This window comes from Semicossyphus pulcher, unplaced genomic scaffold (genome assembly GCF_022749685.1).
Source record: "Semicossyphus pulcher isolate SPU_LCO1_2020_fin unplaced genomic scaffold, fSemPul1.0.p SCAF_14, whole genome shotgun sequence".
Taxonomy (NCBI): domain Eukaryota; kingdom Metazoa; phylum Chordata; class Actinopteri; order Labriformes; family Labridae; genus Semicossyphus; species Semicossyphus pulcher.
In genome coordinates, this window is record NW_027211648.1 from 16,159,537 (window position 1) to 16,187,434 (window position 27,898).

General features: G+C 44.4%; 4 protein-coding genes across 8 annotated transcripts in view; 2 read left to right on the plus strand and 2 right to left on the minus strand.

Moving 5' to 3' along the window:
* LOC138591265 (protein unc-79 homolog) overlaps positions 1–1,214 on the plus strand; it is a 32,069-nt gene extending 30,855 nt beyond the window's left edge. For all 3 annotated transcript variants that reach the window (XM_069661799.1, XM_069661800.1, XM_069661802.1), the window contains 4 exons: positions 6–209; positions 301–378; positions 472–513; positions 609–1,214. In XM_069661799.1, the coding sequence (XP_069517900.1) occupies positions 6–209; positions 301–378; positions 472–513; positions 609–797 (513 nt within the window). In that variant the 3' untranslated portion in view covers positions 798–1,214. The remainder of the gene's footprint in view (positions 1–5; positions 210–300; positions 379–471; positions 514–608) is intronic.
* A 2,373-nt stretch (positions 1,215–3,587) lies between these two features.
* Positions 3,588–15,056, minus strand: prima1 (proline rich membrane anchor 1). The gene is made up of 4 exons (XM_069662146.1): positions 14,589–15,056; positions 13,656–13,797; positions 11,158–11,284; positions 3,588–5,705 (listed from the first exon to the last, which is right to left on the minus strand). The coding sequence occupies exons 1-4, from the start codon at positions 14,868–14,870 to the stop codon at positions 5,606–5,608; spliced, it is 651 nt and encodes a 216-aa protein (XP_069518247.1). The 5' UTR covers positions 14,871–15,056; the 3' UTR covers positions 3,588–5,605.
* Positions 15,057–20,024: 4,968 nt separating this feature from the next.
* On the plus strand, positions 20,025–20,783 carry LOC138591811 (protein FAM181A-like). The gene has a single exon (XM_069662504.1). It carries the CDS (start codon positions 20,025–20,027, stop codon positions 20,781–20,783), a length of 759 nt encoding a protein of 252 aa, XP_069518605.1.
* A 417-nt stretch (positions 20,784–21,200) lies between these two features.
* Positions 21,201–26,617, minus strand: LOC138591812 (ankyrin repeat and SOCS box protein 2-like). Of its 3 annotated transcripts, none has more exons than XM_069662508.1 (9): positions 26,506–26,617; positions 25,847–26,042; positions 23,689–23,858; positions 23,442–23,597; positions 23,091–23,336; positions 22,834–23,005; positions 21,988–22,591; positions 21,746–21,899; positions 21,201–21,615 (listed from the first exon to the last, which is right to left on the minus strand). In XM_069662508.1, the coding sequence occupies exons 2-9, from the start codon at positions 25,966–25,968 to the stop codon at positions 21,485–21,487; spliced, it is 1,755 nt and encodes a 584-aa protein (XP_069518609.1). In that variant the 5' UTR covers positions 25,969–26,042; positions 26,506–26,617; the 3' UTR covers positions 21,201–21,484. The 3 variants fall into 3 exon arrangements, with proteins under 3 accessions (XP_069518609.1, XP_069518608.1, XP_069518607.1); XM_069662507.1 differs by having other exon boundaries at positions 25,847–26,071; XM_069662506.1 differs by lacking the exons at positions 25,847–26,042; positions 26,506–26,617 and adding an exon at positions 24,207–24,349.
* Positions 26,618–27,898: the final 1,281 nt, after the last annotated feature.

A 27,898-nucleotide genomic window follows, 5' to 3' on the forward strand; every position in this document is an offset into this window, starting at 1 on the left:
CCCAGACGTCGGTGCTGCACATGTGCTCTCTGTTCCACGCCTTCATGTTCGCCCAGCTGTGGACCATCTACTGCGAGCAGGCGGCCGCTACTCCGTCGCTGCTCAACCAGAACCAGACGGAGTTTTCCTCCAGCGCAATCCTCACCGGCCTGGAGTTCTGGAGTCGGGTTACGCCGAGCATCCTGCAGCTCATGGCCCACAATAAAGTGGTGAGTGCTCTGCTTGGTCTTTTTCCACTGGTGCTCTATCCAAGCCTGCAACAGAAACTTGATTGATATTTTATTTGTTCTCTTCTCCCAGATGGTGGAGATGGTGTGTCTTCACGTCATTAGTTTGATGGAAGCCCTGCAGGAGTGCAACTCAACCATCTTTGTCAAGGTTTGCTATCACTGTAGTATCTTCCTACATGGATAATATGTGATGACCTTAACACGTAGCCTAATACTTACCCCTCTGCATTCGTTCCTATAGCTTATTCCCATGTGGCTACCTATGATTCAGTCAAACCTTAAGGTGAGGCTTCAAAAAAACCTTTCTGCCATCGATACAGATCAATTACGTGCAAGTAACTGCAGGCTTTAAACTTCTTCCTGTCCTTTCCTCATCAGCATCTATCTGCGGGCTTGCAGTTGCGTCTCCAGGCCATCCAGAACCGTGTGAACCACCAGTGTCTGCAGGGCCAGACATCCGGGACCCCTCCGTTTGCTCTCCGCAAATGGCTCCAGTGCACCCAGTTCAAGATGGCTCAGGTGGAGATCCAGTCGTCTGAGGCGGCCTCACAGTTCTACCCCATGTGATCTGCTCCGTGGGTCCACTCCGGGTCCTTAGACCTGCATGCATCCTCTCTGTCTGACCAAAAAAAAAGACTGTTATATAAACTGATACTGTGTGGTAATAATTTTCAGCACCTTTAGTATGACACCTGCATATGTACAGTAAATCTATGCTATTTTAAAGTACGATCACTGGAGCTGATGATTAAAGGTGCGGCAGGGTCGTGTGGGGTAATTGCATCAGGTGCCTAACTGTTGTGTTCAACAGATTTGTAGAGTCAGAAGATGACTAAGAGAATTTCTATAGACTCGTGTAAGTAACAGTGAGGGTCTGAAAGCAGATGTTGAATCTTCTATATGCTCACTCTGTCACATTCATATTCTATCACTTTTTAAGTTGCTTGGTTGCAGCTGGATAATAAAAGTACCAGTTTTTCTAAATGTTGAGAGACGCTTTGTCATTTCGCATGAATTGCCGCCCCCTTCAAAATTCAAATGTGACATTTACTGCCCTTTGATGTGGGAAATGTCCCGTTTACCATAATGCAGGTGGCACCGGTGATAAAATCAGCTCTGTTGTTTTCTCTCCCGGACGAGAAGCTGAAGCTCAGGTGTTTCCGGGAAAAAATGACATGACATGCATTACTCAGCTCCCGCCCGAGATCCTTGTCGGACTGTCAGTCACGCTGCCTCTCGCCATCAGAGCTCCGATCGATCAGAGGCCAATCTGACTCGCAGCAGCAGCTTTGTAACTCGATAAGGTGGAGCCAGACATTGGAGGTAAACAAGACTATTTCGGTTGTGCCCCCCTCTCCGCCCCAAAGTGGAAAGCCCACCCCCTCCACCTTCTCCTCATTGGCAGCAGCGAAACAGATTGGCCCACGCATATACCAAGCAAACACAATTACCTTTGGCCTAATGCGGTTTGTTGTGATTAAGCATTGTTGTGAGGTCTAACCGCATTACCACGAAGCTCTCGTCTGAGAATAACAGATGACATGACAGCAGGGCCTGAGAGCCGAACAGCACATTAATCTTTGTTTTGATTCCTCGCTGCTGCAAGGATTTCATTATCAAGCTTTGGGATGAATTACATCGGATAATATAAATGTATTCTGCACGAAGAAATTGGTTTATTGGACAAAAATCTGCCAAATTTGATTTGCAAGTATTTTTTTTAAAAATTGGATCTTTAGTCACTGCATGTGTACGAGCACCCATGTTGGGAGGTGTTTGCCAAATGAGTCACTAGTATAATGATATCACACAATGTGACTAATAAACACACACACACTCACACACACATTCTCCTGGGTGACCCCAAGCTAGCTGAATCAGGCTGCAGTGCCCCTTCTCATCAACCTCCAGTCCTGGCTCATCAAAGAGCACCTCTCCTGCTGTGTGCCTCTGTGTGTCTGAGTGTGTGTTAAAGTGATGCTGGATGCAGGTGTGTATGTGTGAGTGTGTGTGTGCATGTGTCCCAGCATGTGCATAGGTGTGTGTGTGCTTAATCAAGTCCCCCTTGCTCTGGGGTTGCATCTGTCAGCCACTGCCACCGTTGTGATCGTTTGAACTTGCAGCCCTTTTTCCAAAGAAGCTCTCTCTCATTAGCAGCAGCTTATGTAATCAGTGTCCCACAGGTATCCAGCACTTTCCCCGCCCCTGCCCGCTCGCCTGCTGCCTCCTGGAGGACCATATGGGAGCGCTGACCTGATGAGCAGGCAGCTGGAGGTAGTGAGGGTAATTAACGCTGACCAAAGGCCTCTCAGGCAGAGAGGGTGTGAGTGGGTCCTCGAAGATTGTGAAGGTCAGCTTTGAAAGGACTGTGTTAGCTCTCTCACACGCTCAGACCCACACATACCTGTCATGCAGCAGGTGTGTGCACTGGTGACATTCCTTGATTAAAGAGCAGGTTAGGAGAGCTAATCCAGCACAGGCTGCAGATTTCTTTTTGTGTCAGAAACCTACATTTTGAAGAATCCGTGCATCCTTCCTCGCTCTACCTTCTGAGAGCCTCATAAAGCTTGTTGACACAGTGACAATCCCTGGTCCCCCCCGCCTAGTGCTGTCACATTGCTTTTATTACAGTGGGATCCACAGCGCCCTGGCTGGACAATACATGAATGTTTAAATTGCTCACAGTGTCCATCTGTATTAGCATCAAGCTGCACATCTAAAGCAGGGAAGGCGAAGTCCTCTATGGTCGCTCATTCACATTGTAATTCATTGACATTCCTCTTCAGTGCACCTCTGCATCAGCCTGTACAGCACAGGTTTGTCCCCTTAGTTTGTTACACATCATTAACTGCAGTTAATGCAAATTAAAGAAGAAATGGGAAAATGTCTATATGAGTCAGTGTAACAGTGCAGCCTCTTTTAAACCCAATAATGTCTTTTTTTCCCTCCATTAAATTTGCTACAGAAACTTGTGTTCTTGCTTCAGCTGCAGAAATCCCTCATGCACATCCACGACTTCTTTCTGACATTATTACAGATTGAGCCCAGAGCTAGAACAATATGCAACCTATAAGTTTTCCTTCTTCTATCATTAAGCCCCATGGAGCGCAATACGCTTGATAATCGCACTTCATTAAAGATGCACTGTGTGAGACAGACTGATGAGAACATGTCCTCCGCTGCAGGGGGGCCCAGGAGGCACGGCCAGCAGCGCTCTGCCCCAAGACATAAACGGCACAACGGTGCAGACAGGATGGGCCCGGGCTAAATATAACAGTCTCCCTTTTATAACAACAGATTCATACCTGCGCGTTACATCTGTGTAAACACAATAGACTGTGGCTCTGTTGTTCTGTACAGTTTTATTTACAACTGAAAAACTCAGCAATGAAATCAACTTATGCACATCTTTCTATCTGTTTGGTATAATGCATAAATTGTGTTTGTACTATTGATTGCCATATATACATTAATGGCTTGCTCCATCAACATGACAACATTGACATTATTCTAAATGGTAGCACATTGTTTAACTATGTATAAACATATGTTCTGTTACACTGTACATTAATTAACAGTCCAGAAGGCAGATCTTTAAATATCAATATTTACATTCATGCATCCTTCATGTCTCTCATATAGGTACATGGTGGGGTATACTTTTAGCTAATACCTGTGCATGTTTAGATGCAAGCATGTGTTTTTCCCAAATCTCCACAGTTTAGCCAATATCTATACTTAACTGACAGCCACAGAGTACAGCCCACTCTCTCTGAGTACACTCATCTGCATGCACGCTCACCTACAGACAGACACACACACGCTCGCACATGCACGCACAGACACACACAGATTTAATGTAAAAGAAAAAAAAGAGAAAGCAGAGCAGCGTTGAGTGATGCTCCAGTTCAGCTCGGTTGTGTCTTTTTTTTTTTTTTTTTTCCAGCAGGGATGTGGAGGATGCCTGTGACAGCACTGAGTCACACACATCCCTGCTGAGGCCATCCTCTGTGCAACCTGATCTCTGGCTATTGGCTAAGTCTCCCGTCTCTCACCAGTCACAAGGTCAGCCCTGGGCTCAGGTCCCCTGTTTCTATAGAGATGGGATAAGCTTGCTTGACAGACAAGAAAAATGAAGATTGTCAAACCCAAACAAAACATGGCTGAAGGCATCTAGCTGACCCCAAACGTGATTTAACCAAATGACTTGTGATAGCAGGTTGTACTTGGAGTCTGGGACTGGAATATGATGCAGCACAGAAATAATGTTTGGAAAACACACATTCACATAAAACATCATATAGACCCCCGATGTTTTAGCTGAAGTCTCAGGGAAACAGAGAGAAACATATCAAACACCCAGAGACAAAAACTCTCTGCAGAGCGAGCGCGTTTTCTGCATCAGCGTCTCGACAAACTGACAGCAGGCTTAAAGCATCGGAGCATCACAAATGAATTATATGGTTTATAAATTATTCACTTAAAAAACAGAGCTATCAGGAAATCAAATGAAGTCGTCAAGATTTGTAGAGATGTGTGTAACTTACAAGACTTTCTTTTAAGTAGAAAAATAAATTCAAAAGGTAGAAGAGTAAATAAATAGAGAAAAAATAAATCGATGAGTGACTGGAGTATATTACATTGAGATAAGTCTCGGTTGGCATTTTTGGCGTGGTAAAATAACCAGAATGTCCCGTGTTGATGTCGCCGCTCCTCCTTTCTTTTAAAATATGGATTTCTTTAAATTGCATAGTCAGATGAATCCACATGTCAGAGCCGAGAGCGACAGTAACATCATGCCTCTCACGAAGCATCTGTCTCAGAAAATGGAGAACAAAATATGGACGGTGTGGGGATTGGAATATAAAAAAAGTTGCATTCTCTGTAAAAACTGCATGCACGTTATTTATTGTGTGTGATGGGCTGTCCTGTGGGATTGCAGGGCGGCGGTATTGTCCGTTGTTTCCGTTGCAGATGTCAACAGTGTGTGAGGTCTGGATCTGCAGCAGACTGGCAGACAGTCCCTCTCCAGCCAGCAGCCAACCAGCCTGTCAGCAACACTTGCTGTTACTAAGAGCATAATGTTCAGCCTGCTGTGCCACTTTCGACACCATGGGGCCTTTGTGGATTTTTCCTCTCTGTCCTTTTCTGCCTTGATTTTTTTTCCCATCCATCTTTTACAGCTCGTCTGGAGCTGAATGGTGTCTTCATGTCCGGGCAACATGCCAAGAAAGAGGGAAGGTTTACCTATTTGAAAACATCGGGTGAAACCCTGTTGCATTCTGGGGGAGAAGGGATTGTTGTATTCAGTATAGGGTGAGAGACGTTATGGTGATGTCACTTCCTGCGTCTACTAGAAGACCAGATACCAGAGTCTATACCACAGTGTTGTTCGTTCCCATGGCCTTCTTGTTACGGATGCTCATGGCATATTCCCCGCGACTCGTCCCGTTCTCCTCTTTCCGGAGTGGTTTCCTGCGAATAAACATTTTCACAAAGTGAGGACAGCTTCTTTGAAAAGTAGATTTGATGTTAGCTAAAGGCCACGCCATTAAACAGAACTTCTAGACTGTTAACCTTTAGGCTGATTTGATTCTCCTGCTGCTCTGGGTGGATGCGATGGTCTCAGCGATCCTTTCTAATAAGCTCAATGTTCAAAGGTCATTTTTGCAAGGAGACAGGAGGGAAAGATACATTGCAACACAGGGGATAAGGCAATTACGTTCTCTTCCCTCTAAGTAATGAGCATGTGTGTGGCTGTCAAAACAACTTGAGAATAACATCGATACTGTGAGATTCCCTCTCAACACGGGTTTCTATGAGTTCGTTCTGGTGCAAAATGAAGCTGCAACACATGATCCCCTTCCTGCTACTGGCTTGTATCATTCAATGCAGCCCTTTTCATGCACTCCTCGGTGCCTTTGTGGTTATTATATTTGTCCAGTGTACTGTGGCTTCTGCACCGACCCCCTCAGCTGCTCTCTCCTGCTCGGGCTTATGTAACTCAGAGACAGATCTGAATACAGTTAGTACAGTCATTGTCCCACTCAACGCTGTACGTTGCCTTCATCGCCACAGAGGACCCTTGAGCGACATCTTAGCTTAGTGTCTCCTCTCCTCTGAAAGCACCGGCCGGGCCGTCCAACTTTGACGAACAGTCATTCCCAGTCCAGTCCAGCACTAATCTTATTCCCTTCTCGGGCGTCGTGAAGAGAGGGAATCCTTACAGGGTGAAATGAGCTCAAATGTGACATAATGCAATTTAATGCCAAATCCCTACTGGAAAAACTACATTTCTAAGTAGGTCAGTTGAAAGTGTGTTAAAGAGGTGAGAATAAAATATTCAAATACTTTTTTAAAAGGAGGAATTGTTTTCCCTCCTACAAATTAAAAGTACATAAATTCATATGAATTCTTAATCCACAAAGCTCCCTGTTCAATTACACTCTGTGTTTTGCGGCTACGCTGTGTTCTGGGCTGATTAGTAGCTTTCGGCGGCTAATGTTAGCTAACTTTTGATATAGTAGACCTATGCTATGTTTCTGAAATTACTCTTTTTTACTTTCGTTTCTTTCCACTACTTTTGTACATGCTACTATACTCTATACATTTTTTTATTTATTTTTTTACATATGGGGCAACAGTAGCCGAATTTGCAAACATTTTGAGCTAAACCACAGCATTTAGCATTTTAGCTCACAGCTCCCATGTGTTCCTGATATCGTAAGGTAAAAGCAATACCAGTCTTCATTTCTGTTATGTAAAATACCTATATTTTTACATCTGTCTACATCTGTCTAGAATTGAACGGCGTTGAAATGAATATGTCTTGGTGCAGGGTCAGTCTATTAAATGTTCAATTAGGATGTGTACTTTTCATGCACCTGCTCGCTTCCTCCCTCGCTGTAAACCCAATCTGTCAGCTGTCTTTTCCGTAGCTCCTGTACGCTTAAGCCTGATGATTCTCCACACCTGTTAAACAAGCATCTTGTAGCTGTCAGGTTTATAAACTGTTCCTGTCTCGCCTGTTTTCCAGCTGTCATTTCAGTGCTGTGAGCCACCTCTGCCCCTCCGCCTCCTGCCTTCACCAGCTCCTCAGAAATCCTGTTCAGCTTAACTCCAACACGTTTTTTTTAGCTGAAAAATACAGCAGGAGAAAAATACGTCCGTCTCCTTACTCTCGGGATCTTTCCAAGTCTTTAAAGGGTTTCCCAGCAAGAAAAAACACTCTCAGTGTATCTGCTCTGTCAATTTTAGCTATGCTAGCAACACAGCTGTTAGTGTGGCATTTTCAGCCTGTCTGTTAGACAAGCACTTATGTCCAGACTGAAATATATCAACATTTTAATGAATTTCCATGTCATTCATGTCCCCAATTTTGTCTAGTGTCACCATTGGTTTGATTTCGTTTATTTTTTGTGAAATATGTCAAAAACTACAGAAAGGATTGCTACGAAACACTAAACTTCCTCTTACTAAAAATAACTTGGTTAAGTCCTTAATGTTTCATTTTGTGCCATGATAAAGTAAAAAATTCAGTTTGTCCTGGTTTTTGAACAAATACCTAGCTACCAAAGCTAATGGCTAGATTGCAGTAATCCTTTGCTGTACTTCTTTAGCTAATGTTAGCATGCTTACACATGACATGAAACAGAGATGGTGCCTATGATGAACATTATACTTGCTTGGTAGCAGAGTGAGCATCTTCATCATTAGCAAGTTAGCATGCAGATGTTAGCATGTAGCTCGAAGCAACGCTGTGTCTTAGCACAACATAACAGAGCCGCTAGCTGCTAGCCTCCGATTGATCTGATGTTTGTGTTCATATTTTGGACTGTCATGTATAAACAAGATGTTTGGAAGATAATTTATTGGCTTTTTTGTATTAAATATGTACTGGTTGGGGTTGTTAGAAGTGATGTGGCTATCTAGGTAACTTTCTAACAAAACATATGACTAAGACAATGACTCAGACTTCCAGTGGGACTCTGTCAGCTGGGAGGGTTCGTATGGCGCGGGACACCAGGGATACATGCTGCCCATGTAGGACAGATGCTGCTTACTGTGTCCCTGTGGGACCCTGGGAAAGCCTAAAAAAGGAAACTGTCCAGCCTCAGGGTGGGAACACATTCTGCTGTGGGGGATATGATTGGCCGATGCATCTGCAGCTAGGGGACTGGGGATACACCGAAGTTTTCTCAGAGGGACAGACAGCATTGTTTACAGCCAGTCTGGGAATTCTCCTACTTGGAATATAAGGTCAGTGGGGTCGATAGTCGTTACGCAACATCCTAGCAGCTCACTAATAATTTATTTTGAGTATATTTGACCGGTCAGTATTTCATCTGTTGTGCTATAAAAAGCTGTTTGCTGTTCGGTGATCTAGATCCTGCTGGAAGGTGCTTCAGCCCTGTTTGTTTCTCCCAGGATGTAATCTTTCCTCAGACTGACCATGTCGCTTTGGGCCACCACACAGGGCAGAGCACTGGGGCCTCAAGCCGACCTCGACCCGGGCCTTCAATAATAGATGCCATGCTGTTGACACATGGCAGGTGGCAACACAACACTTCACAGGTTAGATGAATATTTCATATCAAAGCTGTGCAATCACAGCGCACACTCCTGTTTGAAGTTTGGGGAATGGATCACGGTGAAATTGGGACATGTGTTGAGCTGTTTACAATTACTCCAGCCATCTGGAAATTAGAGTAACATGCTATGGTTCAAAGAAGAAGCATTAAATAACAGACTGTAAAAATCTGTCAGCAGTTTTGGAGGTTCATGTACAGTAATTTTTGAAAATAAAACAGGAGATTAATAATGTAATAGTAAATATTGGATTTTAAACCAAGTATTTTCCCTTTATTGTACCCCTGGTTGAGTATTTTTGAAATACGGCGTTGCCCTTGGACAGGACAGGAGCAGCTGTGATGTATTATCCGTCTTTAGACAAGCCTCCCTGAGCGCTAAGTGATTGGGTGAAGCATCTAGCTTCATTAGTCAGTTGGTTTGAGTTTTGTTTGTTTTGGCTCCTTGGATGGCCGACAGCCCGGACTGCAGCATCATGTCTTTTGCTTCGGATGGCACAGCAACACTGAAACGCAGCGTGTGTCTGAATCCTCTTCTCTCTGCTTGCACACACCAGCCTCCCTGGTGCTGTGGACTCTGAATAGAATTGTATGGAAGTGTTTTTTTTCTTTCCAGCCCCTTTGCTTCTGACAGATGACTGGCAGACATAGATTATAAAAAATAACAAAAGGCCAGGAGGGCTGGGACCCGCAGCGTTAGCTCTTCTGCTGTCTGTGGCGCTCAGGCCCTGGCCCTCGGCCAGCTGATTTTCATTGGGAAAGCCCGGAGCACTGATGGGCTGCAAGGGCTATATATAACTGGCTGTGTTTTTCTTACTGACAAACCCTCGCTCACATTGTTATTGACTAAGAGGCTCAATTACTGACTTTGCTTGCTTTGCTAGAAAACATTTCTCTGTCCTTTTTAGCCGTGTTGTTTCCTCTCCCTTCCTCTCAGGAGCGATTGATGATGAGAGCATCCATGACAAATGTTAAAGAAATCACATCTTCGGTGCACCGCTCTCCTATTGGCTGGTGACTAATGAATGTCTAATGAGGCCCGTCTGGCTGGACCTGTATGTTTCTCCCTTCTCATTCAGAGCGGAGGGCAGCTTGGCGTGGCACAAAGTCTGCGGTCTAGAGCCCACAGAGCTTCAGGACACGACCCGCTTGCATGTATAAAAGATGTGGCCTGCGACTGAATGACTGCGCAAATTAATTCATAAATAATGACTTGGGTTTGGGGCTAGAGCCCATATTGCAACAACACTTTCCTACCACTGCTGCATTAAAAAAGGTGCCCCTTGGCTACACAGGGGGCTGGAGAATTGCCATAATGAATTCCTGAGCCAACCACCCATTACTTCCGCTGCCTGACTTTGCCTATTTGTTGTTTAAAGAAAGGAGAAATAGAGTTCTGCTGAGGAGAGCCGTAACAGGCATGCAGGCTTAATATAGTCCCATAAAAATAAGAAAGTATGATACTAAATCAGTTTAAATACACATAAATAAAACATAGAAATATCTATATAATTTAGCGCACACGTCTGCGGCACATTGGTGTGTGAGTCGATGTTTCTGCCGTATTTTATAGAGTGTGTAAATATGCCAGGATGATGTATCTATGTGTGTTAAGACGTTGTGTGTTTATGGATGGGTGCACACAAGTATCCTCTCCTCTGCATGCCTCTCTGTGCGTGTGCATTGCTTTGCACGATGTGGGAGTGTGTGTTTGCTAAATGTCTGCGAACATTAACGGTGATGTCAGAGTGCATGTGTGACACGGTGCTGCCTTAATGTCACACAGAGAATTGGGTCTGGGTTGTGCTGCAGGCTAAAACCTCACGCAGCCTTTTTTCTCTAATAAACCAAATGGGGGGAAACAGTTCCCGCTGTAACCGCAGCGTCTTGGGAATCCTCTGCTCGCCTCTTTGCTTTCACTTTCGTGAATCCAGCTGCCGTTCCTGGAAGCTTTAGACCCTTGTGCAAATTAAAATCAGCACAGCGTCGTAAAGCCAGGTCATCAGGCACCTCGGTTAATTAATTTAGATTATAGGATGTTTCTGGGTGACTCTGTGTTGTGAATCTTCCTCGCTGACATTTACAACCCTTTCCATTATCTAACCTCTGACCTCAGTGTGACCCAGCAGGGTGATGACGGGGTCATCGAAGCCTCCTGCGCCGCTCACACACCAAATCAGAAGGGATAGTTGTGTCTCCCATGGGTCAAATTACATATGACATGCTGAGTAGCCTGCCTGCGTCTGCTCTATTTCAATTTGTCATCACTTTAAACTGTCACAGATAAATAAGGAGCTAACTAAAATACGACAAGGACAAATGGAGAAGTGGCGTCCAACCTCTTGATGGCCTTGTAGCAGATGATGATGGCTGAGAGGAGGAAGACGACTGAGGCACAGCCCACCGTTCCGAGCACTATGATGTCCATCTCCATCCACCAGGGCCTCAACGAGGGCACCATGGGCTCTGCCACTTTTAAAAAAGGAGAAGAAGAAGAGGGGGAAGGAGGAGAGAGATTTGGATACAGGGGAAGAGAATGAATAGAGGGTACTTAGCAGAATAAATCTGTACAAAATCAATAAAACATTTGTGTGATAATGCATCTTTAGATACAACACTGACCCGAGGCTTGTTATTAGATCCATAGTGATCGTATTATACAAGACAATAACAGAGCAGCATGGAGGGGCTTTTCTACCCCGCTCTGTGAGCTGCGGAGACGCTGTGTCCTCGCCTGTTCTGTAGGTCTTAGGTTCAACGTTCAAAGATATCCAAGCCGACACCATGAATCATTTAAGGTCCCGTCAGCCTTCCCTCCACCAGCACTCTTGTCCACACCAATTACTGTTGCAGGAACCTCCTGCTCTTTCCACATTAGATCCGTGGAGTAAGACCACTCACCAGGAATGTTGAATAACATTATGTGCATCAGCAACTTCGTGTCTGTAATGCAGAACTTTCCCTCTTCTCTTTCTGCAGCGTTTGATGCGCTCCCACCATCTCTAAATCAGTGAAGTCATGTGCATATCTATATATCAATCTATGAGGGCTGGTTTGTTCCAGTTTTATGCTCCAGAGACCCCGAACTGTATATACAACAACAAACTCGTAGCTCCTACACTTGCAGCTATTTTGTTATGAATGAGTGGAAGGGTTTACACCATAGCAACAAATACTCCTTAGTAATGCTGTGGACTATTTTCCAACACAGCACATTTTCTACGGAGGAAAATAAGACGGCACGGCTCTCCCCGGCACAGCAACCACGTCATAAGTCACTATGAATCTAAAAGCTCCTCTCAGCCAAACTTCCATTTTAATCCTGCGTTTTGTCAACGGCTGGAGGATTTAATTCAGTCAGTGGTAAGGATCTACTTCCTTGTGATAAAGCCACACTCCTTTGAAGGACTCCAGACACCGTTTTTAGCACTCACAGACTTACTTACGTTGCCAATTTTTCCTCTTTTCTCTAAAGACTTCTGGAAGATAAAGTCTCAGTCTTTGTCCCAGTTTTGCATGTTAGCTATGCATATTCAATGCATATTTAAAGGCTTCAGTTTAAAGCAAACTTTCGGGCTCTAATCGCTCTGCAAATTGGGCTAACTGAGGGAACATCTAGATAATTATGCGCCTGTATAGATTACATTGAAAACTGAGGAAAAAACTCCTTTTAAGGGAATTATTCATGATGTCTCCACCCTCTGCAAACATTTCTGTGTGAGGCTGAAAGGGACTAAAAATTGGCCCGCTTATCACATTTATCACTGCTGTTTATGGAGGCATCAAACACTGTAGATGCACATTCAGACTTCCACTCATGCGTCAGCTGTAATTGGGTGTCAAACCCCCCTCCCCACGTTAGCTTACAGGCAGATGGTTCTGGCAGCATTAAAGCAGTGACCAACATTCACAGAAGGGTCTATAACTCTCATGTTGAGTCAGGAGGGGGAAATAGGTCCTTCTACATTGACCAGACAGGAAAAAAAATCATTGGATGTGATTGATTAAAACATGCTGTCTATTGAGACTGTAATGATAAAGTGCTCCTTCTCGCTCATAATATTAAGGGGCAGAGAGTGAGTGATTTTTAAGAGTCACAGTAATAGCTCAGAACAGCTGCATCATCAGCAACGCCTGTCCCATATCTCAGTGCGATGTTCATTAAAGTGCTCCGGAGACTACATACAAATCATATCAACTTTCAGCAGGCGGCTCGGGGCCAATCTGCTCGCCTATCTGTCAGAGGATTCAACATCTAAGAGTGGGACGGAACAGGAGGAGACCCACACAGGTATACGCGCTTGTTGTGCGCAAGAACAAACACACTCACCCTTACTGCCTCCAGCTCAACTTCAAAACGAAAGCAGGAACTACAGTGCTGCTTCATTAGCCCCTTATCTCTATCGAATTAAAGCTAATTTAATTAACTCATCTGTGTTTTAATCAGGGGTCCTCCGGGGGAAACCCTACCACTCAACCACTGAGCTTGGCAGCCCAGCAGGCATGGATTTCACAGGCAGCTGGGTACTCCCCAAGGTCAGACCCGGCATAAATTAGTCCTGTGTTCAGCTGTCAACATCCTGCTGGCTCTATCACACGCACAGAGGACGCGCACGTGCAAAAGTGAGCCCATACACGGGCACTCATAGAATCATCTCAGGGGGGTTGATGGAACATTTTTCTTCTGAGCATAAAAAGGGAAACACTTCAAAACTTCAGACCGGCCAGTTTCTCGACACCTGCGCCTGGCTTGGAATGAGAGGCGGCTGGGAGTGAGACAGGCCGACTTGGAGCGAGACAGGTGTGAAACCTGGGAGCAGGAGCTGGGGAGTCTTACCTGTGGTGCCTAGAAGCCGTGGGGGAGGCGGCGGAGGCGGTGGAGGAGGGAGAGGAGGGTATCTTCTACAGTGGCATGCCAGCTGGCACTGTTCACTAACTTTCTCCGCCACAGTCCGCGAGCATGACCTCTGGAGTTCTCCCTGATGGTGAGGCAGAGAGAAAGAGGGAGACATTGAAATGACTGAGGCTCTGTCCTTCAGCGCATTACTCACAAGTACCATCAGCATCAACACTGTGCAGCACAAATGGAGAAGCTGGAACACTCAGCAGCCTCTCAGTGTGGATATCCTCTCAGCATTCTTTTCATATCTCCAGTGTTGTTGTCACCGGGGCTGCTGTGTATGTAGTACATGCAGAATAGTATCACGTCTATGGCTGCAGCCCGCTCCCTGTAAGAAACCACCCACCAACAGAGTGGGCAGCAGGCTGCCCCGAGGAGTGTGCGTGGGTGGACTTGGAAACTCAAGCAGATCACATTACACATGAACCCTGGCAGCAGTGTGTGCGTGTGAACAACAGCTCACCACTATCTGTAGGCAGCAGCGCGGGGCAGAGGTTAGAATACTCATCACTAACATATGCCTGCTGCAGGGATCCTGGTGGGATAACTGAATATTGTTATCATGAAAACACAGTTGGCTACTCCATGTTCCCACTACAAGGGAGATGAGTGTCTGTGTGTGTGTGTGTGCAGGGCTACATTTCTCATGGAAACCCTGCACATGCATGCCTGGCAGGACTTCCTAAACACAGGTGTGCAATGGTGTAAACACACATGCAATTTATCGTGCACTAACTGCAGCTTAATGAGGACACAAGTTACCGAGAAATAAAATCAGTTCCACAGTTTTTACCCAGTAAATCAAACTCCAGTTACATTCTCCTCCTCATGCGTAATTTGACATTTGGCGCGCGTGAACATGCTCCTTACCTGGCATGAGAGTAAAAACAGTGAGAGAAGGCAATGACCGAAGAAAAAAGGCCAAAAACTTAAAGTAAATGGCATTAGATCTTGGACCAGCATTCCTCTTGCGCTGTTCTCGAAGACACTAGGCAGCGTTTCCAACAGATGAATGCAGTATACATAGGCTTGAACAGTTTGGGAAATAACCATCCACCCTGTCCAGTTCAGCGGCGATATCTGTGACAAGCGTCTCCAGAAATAGTTTATGCCACAATCATTTTCCTCTTGAAATCCCGTTGTCGAGAGCATAGGACAGGCGAGCCGGCGGAATGAGTAGCAAATCTCGATAATTCACATCTCGAAAGTAGTTTTTCTGCTTATTGGCACTCAAGATAGCGACCTGAATCACGCCGCTACTCCGTGCAATGTGAGGGCGGTGGATGGCCCGTACCTTTACATCCCTCCTCGGCTGCGAGCATGAGTGCAAATGGGCCACTCAAGCCATCGAAGTTGAAGAAAAAACAGAAAGAAAGCGAACAGAGAGAGAGATCCTCAGGAATTATCGTGCGGCAGGATTCCTCGCAATGGGATCGCACATGCCCCCCTCAACTTATCTTGAGGCTGGATTACTGGATGGGCGAGTCCGGAGGGCAGAGCCGAGGGTTAAACTGATGCATCCCCCCTCTGTGCCAAAATACAGCGCGGTGTTTTATACGGGAGCATCACCGTCCGCGCACTTGATGCAGCGCTCACATCAGCTCATCCTGACAGCGTGTGCTCACACAAATTCACCCTCCGCTTCTCTTAAAAAAAAAAAAAAAAAAAAAAAAAAAAGTCCCCCCCCCCCCCCCCCCCCCTCCTCCTCCCTCCTCCACCTCCTTCCTCCAAAAAAAAACCACAAGGTGTCACGGGGATTTTAAAGGCGCTGCTTGTGTCAGCTTTTGTTTATGTTTGCTTGTTTGTGTTTGATTTTCTTGTTTAGAGAGAGAAAAAAACATAAGCCCACAATGCGTGGAGGCGAGTCCGTGAGGATGACGCGTAGGTACTAGACCGAATTAAAGTCAAGTGGAGAGAGAGAGAGAGAGAGAGAGAGAGAGAGAGAGAGAGAGAGAGAGAGAGAGAGAGTGAGTGCAAGACGCCTACCGACTGAAAACATCGCCGTCCCCATGTTTGATGTGCCTGCTAGAACACTCCGAGGTCCAATGGTCCCAAAGTAGGCTGAGATCAACAACACTGATGTAACCTGGCATTCACTGCTAATGCCCCACAACAAGAGACACACTTATAAGATATTTATTAGGTTTTTATTTTTAAACCCCGGTTTCAGTCTATTTCCTGTCACTAAACTTTTGACACCATATTGACACAGGAGAGTGGGTGCTGTGAGGCCAGAGAGAGCGAAGAATGGCTAGTTTTGTAAAAGCAGAGTTGCATAATGTTGTTGGTGGTCTCCACTAGGCACAGTTATGAAATTACCCCACAGCCCACGGGCATGTACACGGTGCTGGAGAACTGATGTGACATGCACAGTTTACTGGGATTTACCAAAACAGTTAGCTGACAGTGGTTATAAAACCCCGGTGCTCATTTTAGTGTCATTAAATGATGAGGCCATGTAGAAGGATCATGTTTGGATCTGTATTCTGCGTGTCTGAAATTACATCAGAGTCCATGCAACAGCTCCTATTACTCAAAATGCTAACAGTGGGTTGTTTTATTGATCATAAATGTAGAAGTTAGCCATTTAATTGATTAGGGGAAGATATTTGTGTAAGTGCCCTTTAAATTCTGCAAGAATACAAACTATAATAGCTTCTAAAACAAGAGTATTGCTGTTTTTTCATACTTGTAGCTTAATATATTATTTTTTTAAGAGCTTTAATCTACTTATATGAAAATTATTTGCATTTATACACAATTAAAATACTTTCCCCCTGTGGATCTTTGTTTGGGGCCTAACAGCCACTCCAACATGGGTTATGTCTAACCCTGCAGGTTTGCAGGACAGTGTCTCTGCTCAGTGCACCAGCACGCCTCCCATGCCTGTTTATCATTGCTAATTCATGTTTCATAAATCCACAATCAAGTGGAGACTTCTGTTTCAAAGTATTGCTTGCGCTTTAAGTAACAGCCAATTGTGCCAAAGCCTGCTTATTCCAAATAACGCAAACAGCATCCAAGCCGACTATTCAAACAACTTTGGAGGAAGATCAATGGGATTCAGCATCCAGCAGCCTAACAGCCTTTTGCTGCGGCTGAGCATTTATCACATCTCTTGCCTATCAAAAAGCTCTTCACTGACAGTAATGGGGGTGAGCTCATGCACAAGAGCACTGGATGACTTTTAGAGTGGAAAATCCACAGCTGCTGGTGCATTTGCACGTACAATGCAGAGGTTTTTCAGAGTTTTTGAGGTACAAAAACAAGCCTGGATTTGGCTTCCAGAGTGGCCGGCAGTAAAGCTCGTCCATCCTCTCCTACAGTCTGTCCCACTATCGATTATCTGACAAGAGAAAAGCACTACATCCTCCTGGTTCCTTCCTGCTGCCTCAACTCATTCCAACAAGCAGCAATCTGCCACAACATACATCACGGCCCCCTTAAAGTCAGATAAGAAAACCTCTTAATAAGATTACTGTGTCTTTCAGCATTATTATCCCTGCCAAGATGCTTAATCAGCACCTACGCCGACAAACACGGCCCCAAAATATCTCATGCAGCAAACAAAAAGGGATTTTAAAACCCCTCTGACATTTAAAGGATATTAATGTTTATAGGACATTTGCAAAACTGCATTTATCTTCACTATCAGTGGCTTTCTCTTTTAATACTACAGGCAAATTGGCTGCAACATAGTGGAGGTGGACTGCCATCTAGTGGGCGAGCCTGGCATCGCATGAGTGCATTATAAAATATATGAGCAGATTAAGGATGAGTGGATGGATTTAGCATGTTTAAGGGTACAGAAACAACTGAAACACCATTGAAAAAAACATTGCTGAACCTTTTACATTTTAAATTTGCAGGTAAGGCGATCCATTTCGTCTACCCTTTGCTATGTCCATAGCATAATGCTTAAGAGAGTAAGGATCAATCTAATACCTGTTCTTAAATGTTGCTTAAACCAGCAGAATTTCACAGAGATACAGGTCACCTCCTAACACAACCTCTTCTCCTGTCAGTAACTATCTTTATGTCTTAAGGAATAAATGAATAGATGTGAGAATGATTCTTATTAATCTCCACCTCTGCTGTTAAGTATGGACACAATTAATTTGAAGTCCTCCGCCCTAAGGCGTTGAATTTCCTGGGATTTGTCGATGTTGTGTGACGCACACAGAACTCCTCTGATACTTCTAAATTTAGCTCTGATTCCCATGATGAGACCTATAGAGACTCTCTATGGATGTGCAAACTCTCATACTGTGGGTACCTGTTATTATCTTGAATTATAGCGTGGATTAAAACTGTGTTTTCTTGTTGTTGCATTTTGAGTAAAGAAGTAACAGATGCCAGAGAATAAAATGCTTCATGTTTCAGCTGTATCCGAGCTGCACTGAGCTTCTACTGAACAGATTCCTCTTACTGACTGCAAACATGTTGAGGAATTATGCTTCAATGGTTTGCAACATCCCTGTGCATCACTGGAGATCCCAGCACTTCCTGCCTGCAACCTTTTTCTGCAGGCAGTTTGCATGTGCACCAAAGATAATAGGTGCATATCTTTGTTGCACACACGCAGCTGCTTGAATGCTGGTGCATCTCTCTCTGTTAATGGAGATTGTGCGTGAAGGCAGACTCCCATTAACCTCTTGAAATGGATTAAAGACACATCCACCTGTCTCGGCACAAGGAGAGCGACACATTGAGGGATTTAAGGATGCCACTATGCTTCCTCTCTCTCGCTCTCTCTCTTTCTCCCTCACTTCAAAAGCACAGGAGAGGGGTGACGAGCCAGGGGAGGGGAGCCCCATTGTTAATTGGCCTTTTCAGCAGAGCAGAGAGGTAAAAAAGAAGAAGAGGAGGAGGAGGACAATAGGTCCCTTCGCCTCTCCAGAACAAGAGGGATGCACCGCCTTGAAAAAGATAGACCAGTGAGAGCACATATAGACCTGCAGGGCTCTCCTCAGACAACCCCAAACCCAGTGAAAGAGGCAATCAATCATGTGGCCTGCAGCCCAGTCAGAGTCAATGGCCTGTATAGCCTTGATATAGACAGCAGGATGTGTTTTTTAAATGATGGGTCCTGGTGCAGGAGAGGTTCAGCTGGAGGTGTTACTCACCAGACAAACAGTTCCCTCACATCTCACTCCACTGCCGCTGCTGCCTCTCTTCAATGGGACGATAGGTACTCTTTCCCCACTTCAATAAGGGGATGAAGCTCAATTAGCATTTCACAAGTCCCCCTTTCCTCCTCCATTGCAACCTTCCCCGCGGAGCCCATGCTTTCTCTGGGGGATTGTCCTGTTTTGGGCCCTTGTTGCCGTTGGCAGGGTGACAGTATTCGAGTGTGCAAACTTGTGCTATTGTCCGCGGGCCAGAGGGAGCCATGGAGACCCCATAATATGACACAGGAAAATGTTTGCTGATGGCAATTCTATGGGCTTTGTCCGACTCTTTCTCCTTCATGACGACTCGATTTAAGTCTCTAAATGTTTGACTACAAATGCAGGAGTGCTATCCAGCTCCTTCCCCTTTGTCCCGCGAGGTTTGAATGAGTAATTCAGCCTTTGTGTCGCTCGATTGAGGGGGCAAACAGAAAGACAAGATTCTTGAGCGTTCAAGCCCCTTTCCATGGTTATGCACTCTTTAGATCCCCCCCTCCCTTAACCAAATCCTACAGCTGACATCACCCTTGGGGAGGGTATGAGAGGTATCTCTGTAATAAAATTTAACACCTTTAAAGTTAGCATACCTTCATATTTCAGCAGAATTTGCTCTCATTTTTATTCCTGCACACTCCGGATTTTCGGGGATATTTGGCCCACGCGCAGAAATCACCGTGCAGGAGAAATATCGCATCCCCTCAGCGGCTTTTTTTTTTTTACCCAGATCTCCATGACAACAATTTGCAATGGTGAAGAATTCGATACCAGGGCGCTTGGAGGCTGATTGGGGTGCATTGTGAGGGGCCTGGGGTCGCTGATTGGTTCAAGGAAAGCACCATAACTACAAGGAGTTTATATTCATTCAACTTGTTGAAGTGCTCCTGCTGCAGCCTGGAGAGAAGTCTGAGCTTGGACTGTTGCTTCCAGAGAGTGGATTCATGCAGCAGCTGTGAGTATCTCTGAGTGATATGAAATAAGAAGCATCACATTCAATTTAGGCTTGTCTGTATAGCTCCTAAATGAGAGAACAGTGCGTAATTACGCAAAGACTAATGTGTTTTCTTGTTTCCTTCTAGGTCTTGATGGTGGATTAAAAGCTCGATCATGGACTGACTTGATCAAAAGCTGTGCAAAAATGGCGAATGCAGACAGTGAGGTTAAGACATTGCTGAATTTCGTGAACTTGGCATCCAGCGATATCAAAGCGGCCTTGGACAAGTCAGCTCCGTGCAGACGCTCCGTGGATCACAGGAAATATCTGCAGAAACAACTCAAGCGTTTCTCCCAGAAGTACTCCAGAGTCCCAAGATGCCACGCGCACAGGTCTGCTGAGTACGGGTGCGTGAAACCGGTGGGGACTGCTCACCAGAGTGTGAAGGTCGCAGAGAAGGCCGGCTCGGATGCGCAAGGTGTTGAAAGTGTGGGCAGCGCTGTGGAGCAGGTGCCTATGAGGAAACGGCAGCTTCCAGCCTCGTTTTGGGAGGAACCCAAGTTGACCCAAGCTCAAGAGGAGCAGCCACATTTAGGGTTGAAAAAGAAGCCTGCAGACAGATCTGAGGGCAGCGAAAACGCAAAGATCAGAAGGAATTATGACGATGACGCAAAGGCCAATCTGTCTGCGGAAAACGAGAAGCTGAAATTGGACCTGAGCGCTCATCACTGCGTGAGCGTGTGCGCGTGCTGCCCCTTCCAGTACCACGGACACCAGGTCCTCCACAGCCACATTGTTGTCCCCCATCCGCCACTGGGACTGTGGAGCAAGGCAGCAGGGACTGAGACAGACAGACCTGAGCATCCTTATGGACAGAAAATTCACACGCACGTGGTGGTCAAACCCATCCCCACCAAACCCACCGTCCAGTCCCCCATCTTCAGCGTGTTTGGATTCATTTAAGCACTCTTATAATGGAGCAGCCACACGTGTAAAGTGTAAATAGGACTAATTATTCTCATGTTGTGCTCTGCACAGCCAACTCTTCCTCTTCCAACATTTGTAAACGATCCTCAAGCACTTATCGGAATGCTTCATCTATTTTTATGGCTTCATTTTAAAGGACTAAGTAGCACTTGCAGAATAACGTCATCACGCTCTCTTTCATGCCAGTCTGATGCCTTCAAGTGTCTGAAAACTGACAGTAAGTTTAAAGGTTTCTACTTTTAGAGAAGGACTGCTCTTTTTTTAAGTACCAAAAGTCATGCAAACAAAGGAAAGCATCCTGTTTTAGTTCCCTCTCTCATCTATGAGAATAGAACGTGGGACGTAGATTGCTTTTTGGTTGTCAAAGTATTGTTTGATATCGGCACATTTGAAACAATGACTTTTATTTTTAAATAAATGATTCAACTTCTGGAGAACTCCTTTGGGCATTGGATCATTTTCACTTTCTCTGAGAAACAACAACACATTCTGACGGACACATTAAAGGAACTCATTGTCACATTACACAGGTTATAAATAGATATTTCATACATAAAGAGCTGCTTTGAAGAGCCATTTACAGATTCCAGATATTTGATGCAACTAAAAAAAGCCACACACAATGATAATTTTAGTCACTTCTCTGATGCATATACTGCTTTTAGTTCATCTGAGAGTCAGTCAGCCAGGCTCAGGTATCTGATCAGTCTGTCTGGCAGAGGTAGGCTTGTAAGAGATTTCAGTCTGTGTCTCCCTGTTTGACTCCGAATCCTTAATCTGCAGAGGTGCAGCAGTGGACGAGGAGACACTGCAGACATGACAAAGAGAGGATACATAGGATTATTGCTTTAATGCTGCATTTGTGTTGTATGCATGTATGAGGAAGTGCCAGAGACATATTCAAATGTTAGGATGTAAATGATTGATAAGATCCTTACAGGACTTCCTCTTCACAGCGAGCCATTCTTCCCGGCTGTCCAGCAGCTGGGTGAGCTTGCTGCAAAGCTGCACATGAGCAACGTGCTCCAGCAGCAGGTCGATGATCGGTCCGGCTGATTTACACATCACTGATGACGAGATCCACTCGCAGAACTGAAGGAAGAAATCAGAAAAGAGTTCAATTATATTAGGTTTTAATTATAGTGAAATCAATTACAATGTTTGTTTTTATTTTTCACACCTGCGTTGCTCTTTCTGGTGCCTCACTGCAGTTTAAAGGAAGCAGATTTTCAGTTTGTAAAACATATCCGTTGCTGCCAACAGTTCTTATGTGTGATCCTCCTGATGTGGGGTGAGGGGCTCTACCGTATGCACACTTAAAACATGAGAGGGCATCGCAGCCATTGTCCAAAAGACACTTGAGAAGGGGGAGATTATCCATGCAAAGTGCAACAACAGCAGGAAAAGTAGTTGCAAAAGAAGGGATTTGGGAGTCGACGTCGGCCCCTCTGTCCAGCAGTAAGGACACAGTGCGAACACAGCCCCGCCGCACGGCCACCAGCAGAGGACTGACAGGATCCAGGCTCAGACTAGCACCGGCGTTCAGCAGCACCTCTGCTGTCTTTGTGCAGCCGTTTGCAACAGCAAAGTAGAGCGGTGTTGCTCGTCGGTCAGCATACTGGATGGAGTGGCTGTGGGCCAGCGTGGCGTTTACATCGGCACCTGCCTTGAGAAGCACAGCTGCTACTGCGTGTCTGTCGTGCTCTGCTGCCAGGTGGAGGGGGCTGACGCAGCTGTGACGGAGCATGGCTCGACTGGTCACTGGGACCAGAAGGGACACAATCCTGAACACAAAGTGAGGACGTTAGTAACACAAAATACACAAGAGAACAAATACAAATACACTTTAAAATTAGGATCTATTGCGTACTTGTTCTTTGCATACAACCCTAATTAAATCCCTAAAATCAATTTGCAGCTTGAAAAAAGTTCAAAGGGGCTGAACACTTATTAAGGCACTGTAAGTTTTCACCACTGTATTTTATCCTATAACACCTTATAAATATGTTATTGAATGTAAACTTACTCATGGTGTCCATATTGGGCAGCAACATGCAGCGACAGCAGTCCTGAGTTAGTGGGTTTGTTGGCATCTGCGTTTTTACTCAACAGCACTGCTACGCTTTCCTTGTGGCCATTTTTACTCGCCTCATGTAGCGCTGTGACACCATCGCACGTCTGCATGTTCACATCTGCACCTAAAGACAATAATTCATCCTTTATAACCTTTAAAATGGGGATGAGACGCACAAGAGAGGAGGGAAATTTTGTGCAGAGAAGTACCTTTTTCAAGTAGGTAACCCATCGTCTTCATCTGTCCTCGCTGAGCGGCTACAATCAGCGGTGTGATGCTGTAGGTGTTGGCTGGATTGATTGTGGCTCTGGCTCTTATTAGGATCTCACAGATCTCTGTGTTGTTCCTGGATACGGCCTCATGGAGGGCGGTCCAACCCTGAGCACAGCGCTGGTTCACTGTGGCTCCGTAGGACAGAATGAGGCTCACCATGTCCACATTCTCCAGCTCACAGGCTACAAAAAACAGACATGAGAGTGACTTATTTCTGACAGATAAACACACACACATCCATGCCCTCTAAATAGTTCTGTTTTAGACATGGTTTTCCTGAGCTGTACCTTTGTACAAAGGCGTTTCTTTGTTCTTGTTGCCGATGTCGGGGTCAGCGCCCGCCTCCAGAAGACACCGCACACATGACAAGTGTTCACAAGACACAGCAAGCAGCAACGCCGTCTGCTCCTGCAAGGTACGTTTGTCTACTGAACCTGGATGGGCTGGAGGAGAGAAATTATTTTATTTATTTCACACAAACCCGTCATTTCCTACAACTGTCTGAGACCCTCAATGATGCTTTCAATGTCCTACCCCTCAGTAGGGTCTTCAAGCAGTCAGTCTGTCCACAGAAGGCAGCATCATGCAGAGGTATCCACCCATCTTTGTTCTCCATCAGCAGGCTCTGGGGGGCGGATGTTGCCAGATCATTAACGGCCTTCACATCCCCTCTCCTGATGGCAGAGACCAACGGGTCAACATCCCTTCAAAGCAGAAAAAAAACACTTTAAATGAGTTACTCCTTAAAGTGTAATTTTGAACAGACACTAGCAATGTCTGAAGGCTGCACTTTTGATCCAACATTGGAGCTTATATGTTGGACCTTACATCTTTGTATTTAGGGGGGATTATCTCCATTCTTTTGGCTGTATTTCCCCTAAATACAGAATCTAAACTCGTACTGTTTAATATCAAATAAATGAAGAAAAAAAACAAAACGATTTACTCATATTATCCTACAGTAACATATGAGACCTTGGTCAGACATAAGGACCCCCAACACGCACTTACACACACGAGCACATGCAGCGGTGTCAAAACAAAAGACTCACTCCGGCGCTGACGTTACGTCGCTCTCACCGTCTCCTCTCCTCCTGTCGCCTTGCCGTCGCGACATAAAACTGTTACATTTACCTCCGGCATTACGGAACTGAGATAAATATTCGGAATAGCTGAATTTCGTCATGTCTGAAGGTAGTTTTTACGGCCGTGTTAAGTCCACGCAGCGCGGCGGCGGAGGGAGCGCGTGCAGCGCCGCGCGGGGCTCAGCTGTGCTCGCTCAGATTATTTTGGGACTGTATTGTCAGGCAGCAGGGTGACGGGTTTACCCATATATGTCAAGGGACAGAGACATACAGAGATAAGGCAGACTGCACAGGAGATAATGCAGCCTAAGCCGAGATGTCTCTGTTAGCATGAATGGGCTGTTTGGTTTCCGCATTAAAAAACCACAGAATGAAATGCAATAATGTTAAATAAAAGAGGAACTTTAGAAGAATAGACCTAGTGTCAGGGGGAAAACAATAAACAAGCAATGCCCTCTGAATGCCACAGCTTAAAGCTCACATACGCTGTAGTTAGCAGGGCATTAGGCATGATTTTGGTAATCATGAGACCCCCGCCACCCCTAAATGTTTGATTGGCTACCAAAAGGTTAGCTAAACGTTTTCATTTATTTTTATTCTGAATTTTTTTTCTACTAATTTAAGCATTTCATTATACTTTAAATTCTAACTTTCACAGCTAAATGAAGAATATAAAACCGTATAAATTGCTAATGGCAACTGGTTCAGCTGCTTACTCAACAGGGAACCCTTTTTCGTTTAAAATGTGGCACCATGTTTAAAGACTACAACTTCTGGCTTATGATTGGTGATGTTTTAACACCTGAGACAATGAAGTCATTTTATATCCCTTCCTAAGAAATTGATTTCCCTTTAAGTGCCTTCTAAAAGTGTCCACATGAAGTGCTACTGAGGGCACTGGAGAGCAGATTGTGACATTGTCTAGGTATAACTCATTACCCTTTATTGCAGCCCCTCAGACACTGTTGGAGTCACACTGGCACAGTGGCATATTTATTCAGGTTCATGACCACTTGGATGAGCTCATGAACATTTTTTATGTTTTAGATGTGAAGCACCTCATATTAGCTTGTTAATTACTCACTGAATCACATTTAGTGGGCTCCACATGAGGGAGGTGTTTTATGACAATATAAAGCTTCTACAGGATATAAAAGTAATGCCAGCAGCAGCTTAGACCTGTAGATGTACTGCTTACATTTCAATAGTCGCCTCTTACAGATAGCCGGAGAAATAACTGCTGCCCACTTACAGTCAGGCCACCTGCATGCACAAAGTATTAGGACGGTGGTGTATTCTTTTAGTTTTAGTAGGAGTTTATCATATATTTCCCCTCCAATGAACCAAGCTTCAGCTTATTTTCAGTCTTCTTTTCTGAACAAAGCGTCACAATTTTAAATATTTCACAAGCACCCAAGTTTCTACTTTAAATCTAATGTAATAAAAGAATATGATACTGTATACATATGACATTATCAGCACAGAAAACAATGTTCGTGTTGAGACAAATTATAACCATAAATAAACCAGATGGGAAAGGGTAACTTATGTACGTGCATACTCTACTATAACTCTATAATTATAGAAGTAATATCACGATTCCTCACCTGAGGAAGTTTCCTGTTGAGTTGGCTGAATTGTGGAGACTCAGGGAGCAGACAGCCAGCCTGTCTTTGATATCATTGTTGAGTCTCTGGTAAAGAGACCTGGATCTGCTGACTGCGATCATCACAGGAGGGAGATGTTGTCCACATCCAACAGAGTGCTGCTGTCTTCTTCACAGACCAGAGGTGATGCTGAACACTAATTATGTAGACAGGTTTGCAAAATCCCTTAAACAAAAAGATAATAAAGCAACATACACAGTATATTATGCACATGCTACATAGTCATACTGTATGAATTAGAACCCAGAGCTGAAATCTGCTCTGGCAGACATCAGAGAGCAGCAGCTCAGGCAAAGAGGATGGATGCCTTTTAAGGGCATGTTCAACAGTGTTTGATTCCCCCTGATTCTGCTGCTACAACAGTGATGTGAGGTCATGTGTAGTGCAACAGAGAGGAACTAAGGAAATAGAAAGATTTGCATAAAGCTGGGTTACAGTTTATTTGCTGAACTTTGACTATGATAAATGAACTAAAGCCTTTTCCCTCTACATTTATACAAAGATTAAATGCACACATGCACAGAAAGAGGAGAGATTTAATCCCATTTGGATAAACTTTCAACAAACTGTTCAACAATAATTCAAAGACCTAAACTCACCATGTGACGGTGTTCCTCGTCTTCATTCACAGAAGCTGCTTTACATCAATAACACGGTGATCCTCCTTTATAAAAAGATTAACACTGTCTCATGTCCTCCTGTTGTATCAGCTCTCACTGTGACGTGCTGAAGTGTGAAAACGTGCTTTAAGAGCACACAACAACCACAGCTGATTTGAGTTTCACAATCACACTTTCGGAAGTGTTTGAGAAAAAAAAGCTTCCTGCACGTAAACTGGAAGTGACTTTTTTTTTTACTCAAACAAGTCCTTCTGCATATCTACTTACAGCTTGGGGAACTAGACTATGCAGACTACCTCTAAAGAAGTTTCCACATTTTTAAAGAGACCCACTAACAGACAAATAAGGTTATTTAACTACCCTGTAAAAGTTGCAGCATCCAGGTTATGCTAGAAAGAGGCAAGCCAAAAACCACAAAAAAATTATCGGTTTCTCTTATGTTGATGTGACAGGAAGTTCAGACACACAGTTATTTGTTAGTGTATATAAAAATAAACCACAGATGTGTTCATGGCAGTTTCATAAAGCAATGTAATTTTTTCTCTGAACATCCAGCATGCAGTAATTATAGACCTTTTTGACAGACTGGTCATGCAGGAAATGTCAAAAACACTGTGTATTAGTATCATTAGCCACCACTCTGTTACATCTACATGTAGCAGGCCTTGACAGTGAGCAAGCATATACTCAACAGCAACAGAAACTGGTAAAGCTACTTGTTTAAATGCTAAATGTTGTACTTTTAACCTGTGCTTTTTCTGTTCCATTCTGTCATGTCATATGGATGTCCAGCATGAAAAAGGGTCAATTAATTCGGATATTTTTAAAGTCCCAGTTTATTAAAAAATGTCTTGTGTTTATTGTTACTTCCCCTGGATGCTGACTCCGTATTCGCAGAATAATAAACAGTATGAGCACAGTTTGACATCAGAAGGTTGATTCCCCTTTCATTTGCTGAAAGAGGAAGTTTCAATATGCTGACGTTATATCTTGGTTTAAGACACGTAGGTAGGAGCATGATTTTGTCGTTGCATTCATTAGTGTGCAAGCTCTGCACTGAGAATGACCTTTTAGATGAAGTAGACATGTTGCACTCACCAAAAATATTTGCATATCAGTACAAGTTTCTTAGTTTTTAATGTGGGGAAAATGAGTACTCTTAATTTGATTAAGATTGATCATTTCTTTTGTCTTTTTGGAGTATTTTATATGTTTGAGAACATGTTAGAATGAGCTCTTTAATGTTATTTGAATGTAAAGTTGGAAAGCAGACACTTTTCATGTTTTTATGCTTTTATTTTCCCTTGCATATTAATTTTGTGGGTATATCTCGCTGTCAAAGCCTGTAGAGTAGTATAATTTAAGATGCGAC